A 24,169-nucleotide genomic window follows, 5' to 3' on the forward strand; every position below is an offset into this window, starting at 1 on the left:
TAATTTACCATGTGTGTACGACATATAAGATACAATTAGCTATAATGTAAACATAATACAGAAAAGCTCTCTTCTGATCTATTGCAAAAGATTGTAAATGCCATTTTTTCCCACTCTCAGTCTATCACCCTGCTTCCAATTTTGGTTAATTTATCATTTGTTAATTTTGTTCAAATGCAGTCTTCATCTAAAACTGTTCTCTGAGTTTGGTCAAAAATGAACTTTCACTGTTTCACTCAAACCACCCTTGTTCACATTACTTAAAAAACTCATGTAACTACATGAACGTAATTTAACTGCGTTGTTTCTACTAAAATTGAGTATTGTCAGCTTTACTTAGTAAGTGTTTGTTCAGTCAACTTAACATTGCTGTGTGAAACGCACACATTATTGTTGACATAATTAACTGTGCAGTGGATTCGTAGTTCCCAGCATGCTTTGCAAGGGACTGCATTAGGAGAGTAAATTTAGGGATTAAAGTGTTATTTTATGTGTTTTTCAGTAAAGGGAAAGATGTTGTTAGTTTATGTTAGTGTTTAATGTTCAGTTATGTTGGACATTTAGAGTAGTTTCTGTAATGTTTTTGAGTTTTTGTGGTTACCATCATGCAGAAGAGTGTCGCCTGTGTTTAGGCTGTGCGCGCTCATATACACATGCTTATAGGATGAAATTCCTGCTCTCAATTCAATTGAGTTTGTTCAATGAGTTATTTTTTGAGTGCGTTTTGGGATGAGGGGCTGCATTCTGATATGTTGTATCCTTTTTATTTAAATGATTATTCAAAAAAAAATGTGTTCACCTTACGTAATCAACATAACATTATTAAGTAAACTGCATATATAAATATTATGTAACAGTGACATTCAAATGATTTGTATTTACTCAAAGAAAGTTTGTCAGCTTTATTTGAATTTCTTTTGTTCGTTCAACTAAATAGTTTTTGTACAAATTCCTCAATATTGGTGCGTGGAACCACTTGACATTTATTTTTTAAGTAAATCCAACAATTCATTTTTTTGAGTTTACAGCTAGTATTTATGAAAATGAATGAAAACATGAGAGCTGTAGTACTGACGTTCTTTTTGATGTTCTGATCTCATCTTTCTGGTCTGTCTGCGGTCAAAGGACACATCATTTTAAACTTTAAACAAGTCTCGCTGTTTTTCTGGTACATTCTGTTACATACTATTACACTTAGTTACAGCATGTTACAGCTGTGAAAAAATATTGCCTCTGTACTCTAAACAAGACTTCAATAAAAAGTAACTTGATTAGTTATTTTAAGTGAAAGGTTAGTTGATTCAGGCCATTTTACGATCAAAATTGTTTAACATCTCTTAATTTTTAATATATGCTCCTGCTTAAATATTACTTGTTTTCATTTACAAAGAGGTCAGACAAAATATCTTTTTATATATATATATATATATATATATATATCATAAATAACTATGATAGCGTTACAGGCCCTAGGTACAGTTGGGTGTCTGTAGGAGAGAGAGAGCAAGAGATGATTAGGACTCAAGACGTCCTCTGTCGTTAATAAAAAGTTTCAGCGTCATTAAGACAAGCTCTGTAACTGTATTTGTAAATACATTGAAATAACTGTAACCATACAAATATCAGCTATGAATAACTAAAACAAAGCCTAACAACATACACACATGACTCTAACTCTTTCACAAACCAGACTGACCCCAGGTATGGATATCTCAAATACCCAACTCGCAATAGTTAGATATCTTGACTTTATCCGCATGTTTAGGGGCGCTACCGTTCTTGTCCTCATAAATTTTATGCTTCTTTCCCATTTTATTCACTTTTTTTTTTGAAATACAGTGTTTTAACATGTACATTCTTTTTGTCTGTAATTGTAATTTTAAACGTATTTGTTTTCCATTACCGTTTTACCCATTACTGTTTCACCCATTCCATCTTGCCCGAAAATCAGTGTTTTCTACACATTTAGGTGTAATGCGATGTTGAAATTGCACTCTCGCTGTTCTCTGCATCTCTTTTTTCGTACCATTTAATTGATTTAATAAAAAGGTGGTGTAACCACACTCTTACTCATTTTATGTAGTCTACTGTATTATATTTTACCGTATAGAATGCGGAGCAAAGATCTTTGAAACATTGTAGCCTGTAAAACATTTTAATGACTTTAAACGCCATATATAGACGTTTTACCCTCCAGGGGTTAGACACAGAGGGTGTTCACATTCTCTCTAGTTAAAACCTACAGGCCCTACCTACTGAATAAGCTTTAGGAAACAGTCTGCAAATCTAGAATGGTTACTCCACAAGTTCCTGAAACTTCTGTTGAAAGTTATATTAAAACGGAAAAAAATCTTCCTTACGCTCGGCAGAAAAAACACAGGATTCGTTTGACCAAGTTTTGTCATGAAGATGAAAATTTTGTGAAACAGGAATATCTGTTGGAACAAGACGATTCATGACCAACACCTCATTAAGTTGATGAAACCCCGTGAGGGATATGAAATGGACTTTTGGTCTAAAAGCAGCAACGTTTCGGACGATGAGTGGGACAGAGACTGCGCACTCCAGAGGACGACCCCTTCGAATGCTGCAAACAGTCTATATTTTCAGTGGAGCGACGTACCTGCGTTACATACCATCTTTTAACAATAGACAAGTTGTTTAATTTGCGCTGAATTCATTTCAAGCGCTGCTAAATGTTTAATCAGTCATGGTGATGATATGTATTAAAATGGTAACGTGATATAGCAAAACCTGAACTGTGCAATGATATTGTAATGTATCATGTCCTTGCTTCTGTTTTGTGTTACATGCTATATGTGTAATTGTTTTTGTTTAATACTGATTGGATCCAATTTCCCTCGCCTCTAAGAATCTCTATGTTACAGACATTATGGTTTATACTAATTCTAGAATTTGTTTAAAGTAAATTTTTGAACAACATTAAAATAAGAGCCCTTATTGAATATACAGTATGTGCATTACGTTTACATTTTTACTTGAGATCATTTAATACGATGGTGTCAATAAAAGTCTTTAATACACTGTAAAAAATGACCGTGATTTTAACAGTAAAAGACTATAAAAATGCTGCGGTGAAAAACTGTCAATTGGTCCGTACTATATACAGTGAATAACTGTAATAGATCTAACAGTACATTTAATGTAATTTTACGGTAAAATACCGTTAAATTCACAGTTTTTGGATGTGAAAAATAACAATTCATTGTAAAATTTACAGTGAAAAACCGTAAATTGACATTCCCACAATTCCCTGCGTGACACTTCACATTTGATATATTTTCGTTGAAATAACTCTGTTTCTTCTTAGTTTTTCTCATTTTTTTTCTAATCAGTTATGTACATTAGGGTTTTACGTTACATCTAATGTTGTTAAATTAATGTTTATTGCATTTAAAATTTCATGCATGTTACCATGATGGTGTTTAGTGTGTGTGTGAATGACACTGTGTGCGCCTTCTATATGTTAGTGTTGTCCTTCACAGCTTGTGGAAAAGCTGCTTGTGATGAACTTTGATTCATCATGTGACTCTTATCACCACTGTGTTTGGTGATTGTCAGTGTATTATAAAGGTACAAAACAGATATTAGTACTTCATTAGGTTGGTAAATTAACATTATATCAGTTAATGAAATACGTTATTTTACCGTAAATTTAACAGATTTTTTAACGTATTTTTTATGGTAAAATGAAATGTCTGCACAAAAAGAATCTGCATGTTATGAATCTTATTGTGAACCATTCATAAGTGCTTGTTTTTTATTTTGTTTGTTTTTGACCTTGTGACTTTTTAATCAAAATATCTGGATTGAGTGAAATGAGTGAGTAAACTTCTCTCTGGTGATATATGCAGGACTTTTACATATTGCTATTTCTGTTGCACATTGTGTCGTTAATTATATATCATTATTTATGACTTCCTGACGATAACCCCTGTACAACCCGCACACATGGGGCAAGGGCGGCCCCAATTGGCTGTCCAGATAAAAACCGTGCTGAGCTTCACGTATAGCAAGCATCCTGGGTTTCCTAACCGATCTGTGTGAGGGAGCTGGTGCCACAACCTATCGACAACTGTACCATAGCAGACTGCTGTTCTACTGCAACATCTCTTTGATTAAGGAGCATTGTCTGGTTGTTACATGGACCGCCAAAAATCAACTTTCCTGATTGTCTGAGCCTGAGACTTCTTTGACTCACATTTTGGGGGGATCAGACCCAAAAACCCAAACTTCAAACCATTAATAAACTGTGTAAACTGTTGGACAATCGTGTTTTAAGGACTCGCCCACGGGATATTGAAGAAAGTTTATATCAAAGACAAAGTTTATACCGTGCACCAAGTTGAGTTCTGAAAATCCATCTTCATTGCAGAGGATTTCTGAAATGTCTACACAAAATCTGAGGGAGAATGACCCGCCTTTGAGTTCTGATGAGGCCGTGCACCGACACCCCGCGTGCCAGTGTGCCATGGGCAATGAGTGCCCTCTAAAAGGGATCTTGGACTGTATGTTTAAAGATTATTTCAGAGGACCGATGGTTGACCTGATGCACAGGATCATCGAAGACGTGTGCAATCAGGCTAACGATGATGATGATGATGATGATGATGATGATGATTGTACGGAGGAAACCAAACGTGTAACAAATCTCAAAAAAGAGATGGATGTCGTAAGAGACCTATCAAGTTCATGGAATTCTGATGTGACAAGCATGTGTGTTTACACCAAAGAACCAATCTGTGTAATAATAAGAAAAGTTCTGGATGTGATGTCTGAATGTACCGAAGAGTTAGGAGTTACTGACATCGTATGTATGTGTACAATTGTAACAGATGTTTGTGTCTCACTGCGTTCAAACAATGCTGATGATACCACCATCGGCGAAATTGTCAAAATGCTGGTCAATCATGTCCTAGACCGAAACATGATAGCATGCAGAGATTTTCTTTTATGGTTAGACCACCTGTAATTTCATGATGACTGTTTTACTTATGTATGCATTTCTTCAATGTATGTTCAACAACTTTGAAATAAAAGTTTGAATCACTTGTTGTTATTTACGACCATGTCTGAGCTCATTAAAAATGGTAATACAAAGTCTCTAACCCCTGGAGGGTAAAACGTCTATATATGGCGTTTAAAGTCATTAAAATGTTTTACAGGCTACAATGTTTCAAAGATCTTTGCTCCGCATTCTATACGGTAAAATATAATACAGTAGACTACATAAAATGAGTAAGAGTGTGGTTACACCACCTTTTTATTAAATCAATTAAATGGTACGAAAAAAGAGATGCAGAGAACAGCGAGAGTGCAATTTCAACATCGCATTACACCTAAATGTGTAGAAAACACTGATTTTCGGGCAAGATGGAATGGGTGAAACAGTAATGGGTAAAACGGTAATGGAAAACAAATACGTTTAAAATTACAATTACAGACAAAAAGAATGTACATGTTAAAACACTGTATTTAAAAAAAAAAGTGAATAAAATGGGAAAGAAGCATAAAATTTATGAGGACAAGAACGGTAGCGCCCCTAAACATGCGGATAAAGTCAAGATATCTAACTATTGCGAGTTGGGTATTTGAGATATCCATACCTGGGGTCAGTCTGGTTTGTGAAAGAGTTAGAGTCATGTGTGTATGTTGTTAGGCTTTGTTTTAGTTATTCATAGCTGATATTTGTATGGTTACAGTTATTTCAATGTATTTACAAATACAGTTACAGAGCTTGTCTTAATGACGCTGAAACTTTTTATTAACGACAGAGGACGTCTTGAGTCCTAATCATCTCTTGCTCTCTCTCTCCTACAGACACCCAACTGTACCTAGGGCCTGTAACGCTATCATAGTTATTTATGAATATATATATATATATATATATAAAAAGATATTTTGTCTGACCTCTTTGTAAATGAAAACAAGTAATATTTAAGCAGGAGCATATATTAAAAATTAAGAGATGTTAAACAATTTTGATCGTAAAATGGCCTGAATCAACTAACCTTTCACTTAAAATAACTAATCAAGTTACTTTTTATTGAAGTCTTGTTTAGAGTACAGAGGCAATATTTTTTCACAGCTGTAACATGCTGTAACTAAGTGTAATAGTATGTAACAGAATGTACCAGAAAAACAGCGAGACTTGTTTAAAGTTTAAAATGATGTGTCCTTTGACCGCAGACAGACCAGAAAGATGAGATCAGAACATCAAAAAGAACGTCAGTACTACAGCTCTCATGTTTTCATTCATTTTCATAAATACTAGCTGTAAACTCAAAAAAATGAATTGTTGGATTTACTTAAAAAATAAATGTCAAGTGGTTCCACGCACCAATATTGAGGAATTTGTACAAAAACTATTTAGTTGAACGAACAAAAGAAATTCAAATAAAGCTGACAAACTTTCTTTGAGTAAATACAAATCATTTGAATGTCACTGTTACATAATATTTATATATGCAGTTTACTTAATAATGTTATGTTGATTACGTAAGGTGAACACATTTTTTTTTGAATAATCATTTAAATAAAAAGGATACAACATATCAGAATGCAGCCCCTCATCCCAAAACGCACTCAAAAAATAACTCATTGAACAAACTCAATTGAATTGAGAGCAGGAATTTCATCCTATAAGCATGTGTATATGAGCGCGCACAGCCTAAACACAGGCGACACTCTTCTGCATGATGGTAACCACAAAAACTCAAAAACATTACAGAAACTACTCTAAATGTCCAACATAACTGAACATTAAACACTAACATAAACTAACAACATCTTTCCCTTTACTGAAAAACACATAAAATAACACTTTAATCCCTAAATTTACTCTCCTAATGCAGTCCCTTGCAAAGCATGCTGGGAACTACGAATCCACTGCACAGTTAATTATGTCAACAATAATGTGTGCGTTTCACACAGCAATGTTAAGTTGACTGAACAAACACTTACTAAGTAAAGCTGACAATACTCAATTTTAGTAGAAACAACGCAGTTAAATTACGTTCATGTAGTTACATGAGTTTTTTAAGTAATGTGAACAAGGGTGGTTTGAGTGAAACAGTGAAAGTTCATTTTTGACCAAACTCAGAGAACAGTTTTAGATGAAGACTGCATTTGAACAAAATTAACAAATGATAAATTAACCAAAATTGGAAGCAGGGTGATAGACTGAGAGTGGGAAAAAATGGCATTTACAATCTTTTGCAATAGATCAGAAGAGAGCTTTTCTGTATTATGTTTACATTATAGCTAATTGTATCTTATATGTCGTACACACATGGTAAATTATATAATACCTGTATAATGATTGTTTGAATTTCTTCTTTACAAGGGTATGCAATGCTATAGTTCTCAAATGAGCTTGCATTTCAACAGCGTGGCATAGACTCTAACAAAAATCTATACTATAATATTTGCACGTATTCTTTAATGTTAGGCTGGGGTGTTGAAAGAAATGATTCGTTAAACACTTTAAACAGAATTGGTTTTGTCAAAGGTTCAGTCATACATCTAAAAGATGCTTAAATGAATGGCCTGTGTTCATCACACATGTGACGAATTGCAAAAACTTACACTGACAGCAGCCCGAGAGGAGTATTCGGCTAAAAACATATACAGACCGATGAATAAAATGCTATCAGCGATCTTGTTAGTCTTTATAATGTGACTAAGACCAGTGAAGGGGGTAAAAATGCCTATCACAATAAATCAAGAGTGGACTTCTGCATGCAGTATGACACTTTTCTTACATGATGTCGCTGCTTTCTTAGTTACTAGGCCTCTTGAATTTAGATGTGCTAATTTATTGTGTTCACTCAATTTGTACAAAATTGTACAAAGATGTTGTTTGAGATGTATCTATAACTTTTACTACAGTGTGTAACTTTGTTTACCCATCTCAAACTGGATGAAATCATAGCTTTCAGTGCAATGGTTAGATATGTCTCAGTCGTAATCGTTTCAAGCGCAAACAGCCAGATTTACTTTTCGTGTCAATGCTTCACGCAAACCCCCATAGAAGAGATGGATAATTGCACTACAAGATCTATCAATTTATTTTCTTTGTAACCGAGCCCTTTGAATTTCTGAAAATATCATTTCTGTATAAAATATTCTCATTGATTTGTGTCTTTGCATTGTGTCTTTGGCTTTTATCTGTAGGGGCATAGGCAATGTCAGTAAGCTATATTCAATAGTAAGCTATATTCAGTAAACTATATTCAATATTCAAATTGTTATAAACAGTTTAGACACCCTTGTACACTGGTACAACTATTTAATGTCATGTTGGTTGCTAAAATCTAGATTCTGATCTAAAGCATTACTAAAACCTTTTCAGAAAATGGTGTGCAGATATTGTATAATACATGTTGAAAAATACGTGCTGAATACAAGTGAAAATGCCATATTCTTTTTTTGTTTAATATGAAGCTTCATCCGAATGCTTGTATCGCATGATTATCATGTCTGAAACTTTAAAAAATAAGTCCTGTTCCAACACCACTGGGGAAAATCATTTTTGCCTCTATATTTCAATTGTTTAATTGTTAATTATTAATTATTATTTATTAATTTTTAGCAACATATTTGATATTATTTATATTTAGAATAATTTTATATTAAAATAGAGACAAGTTACTTTTATAGAACTAACCTGAGGCATCACAGGGTCTGAATGAAATCATTGTTTCTCTCTGAAAATGCTGGGTGATTTTCATATTGAATTATTGAAAATGTTACACAATGTGAGAGATGGTTTGCGAGACCCATATATTTTTACTCATACCCTGATAATAAAATGTCAAATGTTTGATTTATTAAGACTTTTAAAAATGTAATTTAAAAAACTAAAATGATTTAATTTGAACAGTTGTTTAATTTTAAAAGATGTAATTTAAACTTCTATATTTATGCTTTGAAAATAAAAGTTAGCTTGAACAAAATATTGTTTCATCCACCCCCCACTAACCATTGCTCTCCCCCTCTGTCACTGACACTATCATGCTTTGTTGCAAGTCACTTGGAGAGACAATGAGAAAACCATTTAGTGTTAAGTACATCAAGAAGGAACACTTTTCCCTGCTCACTGAAAGCTGTAAGATTTTTATTTTCATTTATTTGAATTTTCATTTAATTTTATTTTATTATAAAACTATAATAATTGGTGTCACTAAATTTAGTCAAGTCGCCTTTATTTACTGTATATAGTGCTTTTTACAATGCAGATTGTGTCGAAGAAGCTTTACAGTGATAACTGTTTGTTATTATTAACATCGTTATACTTTTATTTATTACCATCTTCATTCAAAGAAGAGAAAGTTTTTCACTTTTGAAAAGAGTGTGTGTGTGTGTGTGTGTGTGTGTGTGTGAGTGTGTGTGTGTGTGTGTGTGTGTGTGTGTGTGTGTGTGTGAGAGAGCGAGAGAGAGAGAGAGAGAGAGAGAGAGAGAGAGAGAGAGAGAGAGAGGCGGATTATAAGTATTAAAACTTCATGATGTTTAAAGGAATTACATTTCCTGATCCCTGGAAATGTAAGATATTATTATTTTCATCCAGCTAAAACTATATTATTATTTAGTAAGATGTGTAAGATATTTTTTATATTTTCATCTAGCTAAAACTATATTATTTAGTAAGATGTTTGATTATTATTATTCAGTGTAATGTGTGTAAATCTCATCCCTAATGTTCATCCCTAATAGGGTATGTCCAACACATAGAGACTTTATATCTGGAATCATTTTAAATCAAATCACTCAATATTCCTAGCTCATTTTTAAACATACAGAGATTTATTTTAAGCATCACCCTTATAGGAAGATTTATTAAAACTTTAAAGATTTTTAAGAACATATTTAAACATTTTGAACATTTTCTCTGGAAAAGGTAACAGACTAAGTGTCCCATAGAATGCAGCATGGCCCATTGTTGTCACTGCCTGGCTGGGTGTGAGCTGCTCACTTGGAAAGACCGAGAGAGAGTGGGAGAGGGATTGGATTGTTCCAATGTTGTTCATTATTCAGTTTAATATATTATATATAAATATATTTTCATTTATTTTAAATAGATCTGTATTACGTGTGTGACGAGAAAGAGAGAGAGAGAGAGAGAGAGAGAGAGAGAGAGAGAGAGAGCGCGTATATTGCATTGACCCTATTGGTAAAATATTATTTTTTCTCATTGAGACGAAGAGGATGTCCACATACAAAAGCCCCTGTGACGGAATGCAACAGCCCCGAAATATCTCTTCAAACAACCGGGTCAAACGATCATTCACTCCCGGAGCTCACGGGTCAACATCCAGATGGACAAACACAAACAACATTACATTCATCCTAATATCCGAAGGTCACAGGTCAACAGCCAGATGGACAAACACAAACAACATTACATTCATCCTAATATCCGGAGGTCATAGGTCAATGACATCGGGGTCAAAGGTTGTGTTGACACAGTCCGGAAACGGAAGGACAAAAGGTCACACCTGTCAAGTCATCAATCAAAGGGGCCATAAATCACTTTTTGACACATGCCCCAGGGTAATAACTACTTACAACTGATTCCTCTCTTCATACTGATCACATTCAACATCGTACCTTAAAGCTCCACCCAGTACAGTAGTGGCCATTTTGAAAAGTACCGTATTCCATTTTTCCACTACCATTTTTTCCAATTTTGTCCAAAATCTGCTCAGGTGATCTTTGGACCGAGCCACATAGACATGACTGAACGGATTTTTGATATTCACTACCGTTCCCGAAATATTTGTCTCTGAATGTTACCTTGCCTGTGTTTGTTGTCTTATGGATTATTTTGTACAAATTGCTTCTGTTCCAGATATTGCTTGTTTCTGAGAATGATCTAAACTAAAATAAATAAATATAACGTGGTGCATTTTTATAAAAATTCTTCATTATGAGTTCATTCTCATGAACTGCTGAACTTTGACAGCTGTGTGACACTGTCTGCCCAGTGGCGTAAAGAGTTGCGTGACAGACACGTGATCCAGAGACTGTGTTCGAGTCCCGTGTGGGGCGACTTTATAAAATTGTTTGTAATGTTGTCATTTCAATTCCTTTATTATCCCAATATGTACTGTACTAGTCTTTCTACTTCCAATTAGAAATAAATCTATTTTTGTTAATTCTGTGTTCATTTTCATCTCAGCTTCTGGTCATTTTGAGCTCATTCTTACCTCTACTTCTGAATCAGCTGTTTTTCATGTACATTCAATTTCTGCTGTTTTTGCTCTTCTTGCTCTGCATTGCACTACAACTCAGACATTTGAGTGCTTGAAATTTTTGCTGTGCTGTTCTGCTTGCTGTGCTGCTCTGCTTGATTTGTTGTTCTGCTTGCTGTGCTGCTCTGCTTTAAATGATGCTCTGTTTGCTGTGCTGTTCTGCTTGCTGTGCTGCTCCGTTCACTGTGCTGCTCTGTTTGCTGTGCTTTTCTGCTTGATGTGCAGCTCTGCTTGATGTGCTGCTCTGCTTGCTGTGTTGCTCTGCTTGCTGTGTTGCTCTGCTTGCGGTTCCTTTGGGGCTTGGCCCCGCATTGCTGCTTGCAGCTATATTTTACTATTGTTTTTTTTTTTTTACTTTTTGGACATGGTGTTTCTTTGCATTGTTTTCAGTAGGCCTATTTGTATTATTTGTATATTTGTAATATCTCAACACTGCCTGTATGCTGCATAAAATAGGCTTGTGCACTCTGTGAATGGCCCCAACATGGATGAGCAATATGACGGAACTAGTAAACTCTAAATGAAAATGTAATGCACTCTCTGACAGTAGGTGTTGCTTATGGAACAGCAGTGATACAGCGGTTTCTGTTTCTGACACCTCTTATTTTCACTTAAACATTTTTAATCTGGACTAAAACATGCCAGAAAAGATATCAGAAAAAGTTCTGATTCTCAAGTCAAGTCACCTTTATTTATAGTGCTTTTTACAATGCAGACTGTCAAAGCAGCTTTACAGTGAAAAAACTTGCAAATAATTTGGGCTGCACAGCAGCTCTAGAAGAAAATGGTGTCATTGTCCAGCTTAAGTAAATTCATTATTGATTCATTCCTTTGTAAAAATCACTAGTCATTAATTTAGTTAATTCGTCTATATATTGGCTCTGGAAAAAACAGTGACGTCATCGTCCAGCTCAGTTCAGTTCATATACAATAGGAATCACAGTCAATTTTATAATGGTTAATGTTCTGAAATAAGACTTCCTCGACAAATGCGACCTCTGGAGGATGCAGGCTTCGAAATGAGAGAAACTGTTTTAAACTGTTTTAAACATTTGTTTACTTTATACATTTTGTGTATTCTTAAAAAGTGCTGTTATGTTTTAAGTTTTTGTTATTAAATAAACTTGTTAAACTTTTATTAGCCATGTAAAACTAATTAAATAAAAATAATTCAATAATAATGAGAAAATATTTTATTTATTATTTTTATAGACACAACCTTTTAGACAAAATATAAAATAAAAAAAGGTTTGCATTTATGTTTTATGTTTCGTCATATACTTGATACACCAGGCTTTTATGGCACATATAGTATGATATAATAAGAATATGGAGGGGAAAGAACAGTTTGGTGCAGTTGTTCTTTATATGGCCAAAATATAAATAATGAGATTTATATAACAGTATAGCAGATTACTTGCATAAAATGCATAATATAATTTGTCACTCTTTATCTCCCAATATTGTGTCTTAGTAAGATGATATTTAAATGCTTAATAGTTTTATGATGAAAGCTCTTCAATTTTTATTGTGGTGGACAAAACGCAATGCAGTATACCTAATGCTCGTGTTAGTGATTTTTCAGCAAAGTTCATGTTCATGTTGATGTTGATAATTTAGAGTAAAAAGTAAAGTTAGAATCATATTTAGAGTCCTCATTAAATATGAAACAGTAGCCTTTATAAAGTTAAGGGTACAACACTTAAGTTTCTCTTTTTGTTTATATCATTGTTCTCTTTTTATACATTACAGAGCACAATGATTCTTGAGCTTAGAAAAGTGCTAAAAATATTAGAAAAAATGTCTGGTATATTTTCACTGCAAAACAGCACAGGAAATGCTGCAAATACTGCTGCAAATTCTGAGAAAAGCCTCCTTAAATTCAGTCATTTTACACAGCAAAAATCTGAAAAGTCCCACAAAATCCATTTTTCATTTTTTGGTCATTTTTTGTTATTATTGTGAAACCCTTATTTAATTACAGATATTAAATGACCTGTGTGGTTCTAAGTTTACAAAACAATGTATACGTTTTGTTGCGAGCAGTTGTGAATTGCCGTGTTTATGAGAACTTTTGTTACTCTTAATACCATTAAAGCAAAATATAGCTGACTGTAGTTGTGTCTCTTAGGTATCTCCATGAGTCTAGTGGAGTCTAAAGATGGCATTCAGCACTTCACCTTTGAACATAATCGTGACTATCAGCAAGTCCAGTTCAAGTTTTTTGATGCGGTTGAGTCAGTGGACCCCAACAACATTGTGGTAATTTTATTCTAATGTTATTAGCTACAGACTTATTTGATTTTTTTTTTTTTTTTTTTTTTTTTTTCCTCCTTTTCCACACATGAGCAACATGTTACATTATGTATGTGACACTCCATTTCTCTCTTGTTTTCCTTCAGGTTCTCCTGCAACTCAACCCATATCATATTGATTCACTCCTGCAGCTGTCAGATGTATGTCGCATGCAGGAAGATCAAGAGACAGCCAGAGATCTCATCGGTGAGGAAATTCACTGATGCGCTGAATATGAGACCAGTGACCTGTGTGAGACCGTTTTTTACAGAGAAGCCCTACACTTAACTTAAAATACTTTTTCTTTTTTAATTTTAATTTAAAATATTTAGGAGCACAGCCAAACATTTAGAAGCACAGTTGAAGTCCATAACGTTAATGTGCCACAAAATACATATGCACAAGTAGGTATGAGAAAACAAAGCTTATCAGTAATTCAGGAACATAGTGTAAAAAGTTTACCTTCTGATAAACCAATTAAGTATAATTTAAAGTTAAAGCTGCAGTCTGTAAGTTTTGGATCTTTGTTGCAATCTCTGTTTGAAACCTGCAATTGTAGTTGTTTGCGGAATTATTATCTTTATGTGGGTTGTGCCTCGGTACGACTCCTCAGTGTGGATGAATCTAATGTTTGCTGTCAATCACCACACCGGTATGAATACTGTACTTTGGAATCACAGATTGTAGTTTTGAAGTATGACCAAAGTAAGAATTTTCACCGGAAAATGTCATCTGAACAAGTAACATGTCTGCCACACAGCAGCTCTTAAAGGAACACTCCACTATTTTTGAAAATAGGCTCATTTTCCAACTCCCGTTTTCGAATCCATTCAGCCATTCAGCCGATCCATTCAGAATCTGATTAGACCGTTAGCATCTAGCTCAAAAATGACCAAAGAGTTTTGTTATTTTTCCTATTTAAAACTTGACTCTTCTGTAGTTACATCGTATACTAAAACCGACAGAAAATGAAAAGTTGCAATTTTCTAGGCCGATATGGCTAGGAACTATACTCTTATTCCATCATAGTAATCTGAAAATAGTCCCCAGCTAACTCTCCAACTACACAATCTTAGTGGGACTATTTTCAGGCACTGAGTAATGTCATTGCGCCTGCTGCACCCATGGTACGGCAGCAAAGTTCCTTGATTATTATTGCCAGAATGAGAGTATATCGGCCTAGAAAATCGCAACTTTTCATTTTTTGTCGGTCTTAGTACACGATGTAACTACAAAAGAGTCAAGTTTTAAATAGGAAAAATAATGAAACTCTTTGGTCATTTTCAGTGAGATGCTAACAGTCTAATCAGAGATCGGCTGAATGGATTCGAAAACGGTAAAGCTCAACTGTTTAACTCAAGGGGAGTTGGAAAATTAGCCTATTTTCAAAAATAGTGGAGTGTTCCTTAAAAGAAAATTATGTCATTGTCCACCTTAAGTAAATTCAGAATTGATTCATTCCGTAAAAATCAATAGTCATTAATTTAGTTAATTTATCTATATATCAGCACTGGAGAAAACTGTGATGTCATCGTCCAGCTCAGTTCAGTTCGCATACAATGGTGTCAATGCAGGCAGATCAAAAAACATTGTTGAATAACAAGTGTTCCCAACTAAGCAAGCCAAAGGCAACAGCGGCAAGGATCCTAAACTCCAACAGGTGACATCAGGTGACAAACAGGTGATAAAATGGAGAAAAAAACCTTGGGAGAAACCAAGCTCAGTCGGGGCCAGTTCTCCTCTGGCCAGCAGCGAACAGTGCGTGATTATGATTCAGGCAGCTTTCAGGTCATAAGCCTGATTGGGATTGCAACAGTCAAAATATTTAATCCAGTTCCATCTAGTTGAAGATCATATTCATCACACCAGTATGGGACGGTTTGTTGGAATCTGTGCCACTGGCTATCATGTCGGTGAGGCCTTCACAGGGGATGATCTAGTTGACACAATCTCTGCTGACACTTCAGGGCTGCGTTGTGGTCGTGTCTAGGCACAGGTCCTCCATCTGATCTGGATATGGCCCGGATCTGGCTGTCTATGGTAAACCTCTGGATAAACAGAGAGACTAATAATAGCGTAGATGCAATTCTTCTTCTGATGTAACAAGTACATCTGGTTTTATAGGAAGTGTTCCTGGTTCTGGCTGACCTAATTTATGCAGCCTAACAATCCTTTAACGATTTTGAAAACATAAATTGATAATGTGTTATGTGTATGCCAGGTTATAGAGATGTGTTTTTAGTATAGATTTAAACTGACAGAGTGTGTCTGCTTCCCAATGAAGCAGTGTCTGCTTCACTAGGAAGATTGATCCAGAGTTTAGGTGCCTGCGGTTGATTTTGATATTCTAGGTATTATCAATTGGCCTGCATTCTGAGATCACAATAGACGTGAAGGACTATAATGCATTAAGAGCTCACTCAGATACTGGGGAGCTAAAACATTTAGTGATTTTAAACCATTAGCAAGATTTTAAAATCTATAAAATGTTTAATAGGGAGCCAATGCATTGTTGACAGAACCGGCTTATATAGTCATACTTCCTAGTTCTAAGTACTCTAGCTGCTGCATTTTGTATCAGCTGTAGTTTATCAAGTGAGCAGGGCAACCACCCAGTAGAGCATTACAGTAATCTAGCCTTGAGGTCATGAACGCATGAACTAACTGTTCCGCATTTGTTATTGAGAGCATATGTCATAGGTTAGATATATTTTTAAGATGGAAGAATGCGTTTTTTCAAATGCTAGAAATGTGGCTTTCAGATGAAAGACTTGAACAAATGAGTCTTAGTAATACCACTGCAAATTAATTATCTTAAGTCTACCTTTAACCCATCCCTCACCCACAGAACGGCCCTGTAACATAAAGCAAACCCACCCCATAGAACTAATGCACACTGGGTTGAGAACAAACCCCAAGCTGCCACCCTCCCCTATCATAGTCAGTGATAACGTGACAGCCTGTACAACATTAGTTCACTGCCATTTGCCCTATTCTAATAACAGAAGAACTTCTTTAATTCACATCAGTAATGAAATGGTGTAAATGACAATCTTCAGGTATATAGAAGAACATTCTGCAGACCTGCCTCCTTCATTTTCTTTCCTTATTAAATTGAAGGAGCTCCACTTCTTTGTCTTTGCGAGCCAGAAGTTGGGGAAGAAGCTCAACATTGCATCGTTTGTTCTTACAGGGGCGTGATGTCTAGCTTCATTTAGAATCAGATTCCTGACGGTGTAGTGTAGCAGTTTGAAAAGAAACACTCACGGTTTGGTAATCGGTTGAAGTGCTGGTGTAAACTCGATGTGCATGTTCCACTTCGATCTCTAGTGATAGAATCCATATCAGTAGTGACCATTTCAGAAAGCCAATTGGGAGATTATTGCATCTGCTGCAGTCTTGTAGATCTGTCACTTGTTGCTCGTGGGCATCCAGGCGCTTGGCGTGTTGGTTGACCACTTTTTTTCTGCTGTCTCTGTTCCCCAGTTAAAAAGTCAATTTCAGAGCACATATTTTGGATTGTCGTCACGTGTGAGGTGAATTCAGTGTGTATTGCCGCTGATTCGGTTTTCAAAATATCCTCAAACCATGTTATAGTGATCACCATATTGTCCTCGATGTCCACTTGGCCTGCTGCGGCTGCTGATTTGTTTTTTCTCTTTATTGGAGAGGATGCTAGTGAAAGATAAGCAAGTTTCTGACTGTGACATTTACAAACCATTGCAAAATGAAAAACTACCCCAGATGTCAAAACAAAAAGTCAAAAGGCAGTAAAAGGATGACTAAATATGCAGAGCTCAGCTAATGTGCTAATGTGTCTCACATCAAATGTCACTTACCCCCTTTCTTTTCAACACCTACCCAACTCCATTATTCAGTGTCCTCAGGCATCTTGAAAACACTAAACAAATAAAACTAAGACCAATGTCTAAACTGTATGATTGTGATCTGAAAAAATAAACACAGGTATTGAACCACCACCCACATACACATCAAAGTGCTGTAATGCCCACACCAAAGCCAATGTTTCTTTTTCAATTGTGGAATAATTAAATTGATATGAAGTAAACTTCTTAGAAAAGAAACTAACTGGCCTATCAACCCCATTGTCATCTTTTTGCAGTAGCACAGCTGCTGCACCTAACTTGCTTCGACTTGGATCTAGAACACTCGATCCCACTGAGGCACAACTAAAACAGGAGCAGTGCTCAATAGAACGTTTGCATTTTCAAACACACACTGACAGTTTTGAAGACTATTCAAACTTTTAGCCTTCAACAGCTTAGTAAGCAGGGGAACTACAGTCGAAACGTTTGCACAAAAACTGCAATAATATCCAATCATTCCCAAAAATCTCATCAGCTTCTTTTTAATAGTAAGAACGGGGAAGCTATCGATAGCTTGTACCTTTTTCCGTACCAGATGCACTTCCACTTTTCCCAGATAAGTTACGGTAGCTTTAACAAACTCACACTTGCCTTAGTTGACAGTTAACTTCACTTCTACAAGACTAGTAAACAGAGAGCGCAAACGACCAAGCTGTTCCTCCCATGTCTGACCATACACCACGACATCATCTAAATACATGGCATACCCTTCCAGCCCTGAGACCACATGATTCATCAGGCGCTGGAAGGTAGTTGGAGCGTTTCAAAGACCGAAACTCATTACAATGTAAGAGTATAACCCTGAAGGTGTAATTGTGCACAAGGAGTCTAACCCACACTGTAAAAAAAAAAAAAAAAAAAAAAAAAAAATGGTAAGTGACTTGCAGCTACAGCTGTCAAACAAAAAACGTAAAATTAAAGTAAAATATCTTAATTCAAATAAAGTGCAAAAACAATAATTTTACAGATTTTTATTAAAATCTGTAATGAACCATTCTCAGACTTAATGCTGACAAAAATGGAACCACTTGGGAGAGAACTGTCAGGAGACTTATTTCTTAGCACAAAAGAGGACAGTGGTACAAGAGGATTACCAAATCATTGTTTTAAGTGTGAAAATATAGCAGAAGTAACACAGTAATTAAAAAACAATAGACTTGTGACAAGGCCCCTGAAATAATCAGGCCTTAATTTTAAGCTTTCATTTAGTGATGAGAGATTTTTTTTGCTAGACAAAGAGCAGGAGAAATACCAAGCGAGAGTCTCGGAGCCAGCAAAAGCTATGAAAAGAGTGACTGTTTATCTCGCAGAGTAAGATGCAGCCTGCAGAAATGACATGCATGGTTGTTGTTCTCACTGGAACTACCTACTGTAGCCATAGCACAATAAAGTCAGTTAGCCATTTCCAAAGCCCATATTTACAAAATATAAATTCTGGGAATCAATACTCTGGTCTCCTGAGACCAAATTTTAGATCTAACAGCATCCAAAATGTTATGGTGTTGCTAGAGGAGTACAGTGAGAAGTGCCTGGTTCCCACAGTAAAGTTCAGTGGTTGTAAAGCTCTTATATAGGGATGTATGAGTGCTGAAGGTGTGAGGGAGTTGTGCTTTATCAATGCTGTCATGAATTCCCACACCACTGTGTGATGTAATACACAAACTTGAAATGGGAGATGTTACCCTTTTCTCATTCCCTGCATTGTGGGGCATTTTTTTCAACATGACAGTGAGGATATGCATTCTTCTAAGGTGAAAAACCTTCTGTGGACATGTATTGCACTCAACCTTAACACTCTTGAGCACCTGTGGGGGATTCTGTAGAGACGAGTTGAGCAACACTCCCATTAAAGATCAGGGGCCGTATTCACAAAACATCTTAAGGCTAAAAGTAGCTCCTAACTTGCTGATTTAGGAGAAACTATTAAAAATAATGGGCGTGTCAGTCCTAATTTTAGGAATCCTAAATTTTTGCTCTAAGAGTATTTCACAAAGCATTTTAGTGTTAAAACTAGCTCCTAAATCTGTGAAACGTTAGTAGTCAAGAGGACTCCTAAGTCACTAAGACCAAATCACAAACAGTCCTAATCAAGTCAAGTCAAATTTATTTATATAGCGCTTTTACAATTGGTAATTGTTTCAAAGCAGCTTTACATATTAGAAGCACAGAAAAAAGGGAAGTGGTTAAAAATAAGCTGTACAAACAAGCGTGGTAATATGTAACATATACAAGATGGTGCTACATTAAGCCAATGTCGCCTGACTCCCAGGGGTGGAAAAAACCCCCTAGGAGAAAAACCCAGCGTGCTAACACTGGGAAAAAAGTCCTAGGAGGGAAAAAACCCCTTGGAAGATATATATAATATATGTAAATGGATATGGAGATCAAAATCTGAATTATACATTTTTATTATAGAGATTAAAATAGATTATATATAAATATATGTAAGCGGATACGGGGATTAAAAATCTGAATTATAGATGCAGCCAGAACTGGATCTGTAGGCCCATTGTCTCCTGGGCTACGTTGTAGTCAGGTCCAGACACAGGTTCTCCATCTGATCTGGATACGGCCTGGATCCAGCACCCGGCAAACCTCCGGATAAGCAGAGAGACAGATATTAGCGTAGATGCCATTCTTATTCTGATGTACAGGTATATCTAGTGTTATAGGAAATGTTCTCGGTTCCGGCCGACCTAATTATTGCAGCGTAACAATCCTTTAACGGATTTGAAAAATGTTATTGTATTGATAATGTGTTATGTGTATGCAAGAGCAAAGAGATGTGTTTTTAGTCTAGATTTAAACTGACAGAGTGTGTCTGCTTCCCGAACAATGCTAGGAAGATTGTTCCAGAGTTTAGGTGCTAAATAGGAAAAGGATCTGCCGCCTTCAGTTGATTTTGATATTCTGGGTATTATCAACTGGCCTGAATTCTGAGATCGCAATAAACGTGAAGGACTATAATGCATTAAGAGCTCACTTAGGTACTGGGGAGCTAAACCATTTAGAGCTTTATAAGTAAGTAGCAAGATTTTAAAATCTATACGATGTTTAATAGGGAGCCAATGTAATGTTGACAGAACTGGGCTAATATGGTCATACTTTCTGGTTCTAGTAAGAACTCTAGCTGCCGCATTTTGGACCAACTGTAGTCTGTTTAAAAGCCGAGCAGAACAACCACCCAGTAGAGCGTTACAATAATCTAGTCTTGAGGTCATGAATGCATGAACCAACTGTTCCGCATTTGTCATTGAGAGCATATGTCGTAATTTAGATATATTTTTAGATGGAAGAAGGCAGTTTTACAGATACTAGAAACATGACTTTCAAATGAAAGATTGGTATCGAAGAGCACACCCAGGTTCCTAACTGAGGACGAAGGTTTAATGGAGCACCCGTCAAGTGTTAGAGAGTATTCAAGGTTTTTTCGTGAGGAAGTTTTTGGTCCAAAGATTAGGATATCAGTTTTTTCTGAATTTAATAATAAGAAATTTCTTGTCATCCAGTTTTTAATGTCAGCTATGCATTCTGTTAGTTTTGTGAATTTGTAGGTTTCGTCAGGGCGCGAGGAAATATAGAGCTGAGTATCATCAGCGTAGCAGTGAAAACTAACACCATGCTTCCTAATTATCTCTCCTAAGGGCAGCATGTACAGAGTGAAAAGCAACGGTCCTAGTACTGAGCCTTGTGGTACTCCATATTGAACTTGTGATCGATACAACATCTCTTCATTAACTACTACAGACTGATAACGGTCAGATAAGTACGATTTGAACCATGCCAAAGCAATTCCACTAATGCCAATATAGTTTTCAAGTCTTCTTAAAAGAATGTTGTGATCGATAGTGTCAAAAGCAGCACTGAGATCTAATAACACTAATAGAGAAATACAGCCACGATCGGATGATAAGAGTAGATCGTTTGTAACTCTAACGAGAGCAGTCTCAGTACTATGGTATGGTCTAAATCCTGACTGGAAATCCTCACAGATTCCATTTCTTTCTAAAAAGGAGCACAGTTGTGTTGAAACTGCCTTTTCTAGTATCTTTGACAGAAAAGGTAGATTCGAGATTGGCCTGTAATTTACTAAATCTCTCGGATCTAGTTGAGGTTTTTTAATAAGAGGTTTAATAATAGCCTGCTTAAAGGTTTTTGGCACGTATCCTAGTGTTAAGGATGAATTAATTATATCAAGAAGTGGACCTACGACCTCTGGAAGCATTTCTTTCAGTAGTTTAGTCGGCATTGGGTCTAACATACATGTCGTTGATTTTGATGATTTGATAAGTTTAGATAATTCTTCCTCTCCTATAGCGGCGAATGATTCTAGTTTTACCTCAGGGACACTACAGTGCACTGTCTGAAGCGAAACTGTGGACGGTTGCATGTTTTTAATTTTCTCTCTAATATTATCAATCTTGCAAGTAAAGAAGTTCATAAAGTCATTACTGCTGTGCTCTTTGGAAACGTCAGCAGTTGAATCTCTGTTTCTAGTTAATTTAGCCACTGTGTCAAATAAATACCTAGGATTATGTTTGTTTTCTATTAAGAGATTTGAAAAATAAGTAGATCTAGCATTTCTTATAGCCGTTCTGTACTCAATCATTTTTTCTTTCCACGAAAGGCGAAAAACTTCTAGTTTTGTTTTCTTCCAACTACGTTCAGTTTTTCTAACAGCTCGTTTTAGAGCCCGAGTGTGCTCATCATACCACGGCGTTGGATTAGTTTCCTTAATCTTCTTTAGACGTAAAGGAGCGACTGCATCTAATGTGCTGGAAAAGAGAGAGCCAATAGTTTCTGTTGCAGCATCGAGTTCTTCTAAGTTGTCAGGTATACTAAGGCGATGAAACTGCTCGGGGAGATTATTTATAAAGCAATCTTTAGTGGTAGACGTGATGGTTCTACAATATTTATGGCTGGGTGGTGGTTTTGTAGCCTTGGCTAATTGTATTATACACAAGACTAAATAATGATCTGATATATCATCGCTCTGCTGTAGAATTTCAACAGCATCAATATCAATTCCATGCGACAGTATTAGATCTAAGGTATGATTATGACAATGAGTGGGTCCTGACACGTGTTGTCTAACTCCAATAGAGTTTAAAATGTCTGCAAATGCCAATCCAAATGCGTCTTTATTATTATCTACATGGATATTAAAATCACCAACAACAAGGACTTTATCCACAGCCAGTACTAACTCTGATATAAAATCAGCAAATTCTTTGATAAAGTCATTATGGTGCCCTGGTGGCCTGTATACAGTAGCCAGCACAAATGTCAACTTACATAATGTTACATAAAGCACCATCACTTCAAAAGAATTATAGTTGAAATTCTTTTGAATGATTCTGAATATAGTACTATAAATTACAGCAACACCTCCCCCTTTGCCTTTCTGTCGAGGATTGTGTCGATAATCATAACCTTGAGGACTAGATTCATTTAAAGTAATGTAATCGTCTGGTTTTAGCCAGGTTTCTGTCAAACACAGCAAGTCTAGTTTATTGTCTGTGATAATTTCATTTACAATAAGTGCTTTTGAAGAAATAGATCTAATATTCAGTAACCCAAGCTTTATCATTTGTTTATCTGATTTATCTGTGATTTTCATTTTTTGAACATCAATTAAATTTTTACCCTTAATAGGTTTCGGAAGTTTTTTGTATTTACTAGTTCGAGGTACAGACACAGTCTCTATGTGATAATATCTAGGTGAAAGAGTTTCTATGTGCTGTGAATTATCTGAGTTCTGTGACGTGAAGCGGCTAGCAGACGGTCGGTTTAGCCAGTTTGTCTGCGTCCTGATCTAATCCACCAAAAGACACTGTACACGATTGAGACAATAGCGATAGAGCCTTGGGTGCTGAACCTTTTCTTCATAAATGCAATACATTTTTATTTATAGATTTAAATCTACAATGAGATGCCAAAAAAAAAAAAAAAAAAATCTTTAACAAATAAATAAATATTGTCTTATTACCTGTGGCAATGTTTTTCATGAGTTCACACTTACAAATGATTGAATAGAGTAAAAAAAAAAAAAAAAAAAAAAATCATATATATACATATATAATCATATATATATTAAGCTTATTTGGTGTGCTGTCCAAGGCTCTCGTCTGTGTATATATTCCTCCTCTCGAGCTGATTAGAAAGACTGTTCGAATGTGTACTCATTTATGCTGTGCACTGTATATATTATATTATATTTTTATTTATTTATTTATTTTAAAAACCCAATAAATAAATATAATGTTCAACAAGTTCCTCCTGTGAAGTTCTGGGCTGATCCCTCACCTTTCTCATGATCATCCTTTCCTCATAATGTGAGATCTTGAATAAAGCACCAGACAGAGGGCAAATGATGGTTATTTTGTATTTCTTCCATTTCCAAATAATTGCACCAACAGTTGTCTCCTTTTCAACAAGCTTTTTGCTGATGGTCTTGTAGCCCATTCCGGCCTTGAGCAGTAACTATCTTGTCCCTGATGTTCTTTAACAGCTCTTTGGTCTTGCCTATTGTGGTGGAGAGGTTGGAATAGAAGATAGGGATTCTGTGGACTGGTTTCTTTTATACTCATAACAAGATGACATTAGGAGTACATTCTTACAGTGACAGGACTAATCTGTGTTCCACATGGGCACATAACCATTGTGTGGGAGCCAGAATTCTTGCTAGTTGGTAGGAGATCAAATACTTATTTG

At 35.7% G+C, this 24,169-nt stretch overlaps 1 protein-coding gene across 2 annotated transcripts in view; it reads left to right on the forward strand.

Annotated features, from left to right (window-relative positions):
• The first annotated feature begins 12,966 nt into the window (after positions 1-12,966).
• Positions 12,967-24,169, forward strand: part of tcf25 (transcription factor 25 (basic helix-loop-helix)) — a 112,302-nt gene continuing 101,099 nt past the window's right edge. The window contains exons 1-2 of one of the 2 annotated variants that reach the window (XM_048164303.1): positions 12,967-13,535; positions 13,676-13,775. In XM_048164303.1, the coding sequence (XP_048020260.1) occupies positions 13,413-13,535; positions 13,676-13,775 (223 nt within the window). In that variant the 5' untranslated portion in view covers positions 12,967-13,412. The remainder of the gene's footprint in view (positions 13,536-13,675; positions 13,776-24,169) is intronic. The other variant, XM_048164302.1, reaches the window with a different exon arrangement.

This window comes from Megalobrama amblycephala, linkage group LG17 (assembly GCF_018812025.1).
Source record: "Megalobrama amblycephala isolate DHTTF-2021 linkage group LG17, ASM1881202v1, whole genome shotgun sequence".
Taxonomy (NCBI): Eukaryota; Metazoa; Chordata; class Actinopteri; order Cypriniformes; family Xenocyprididae; genus Megalobrama; species Megalobrama amblycephala.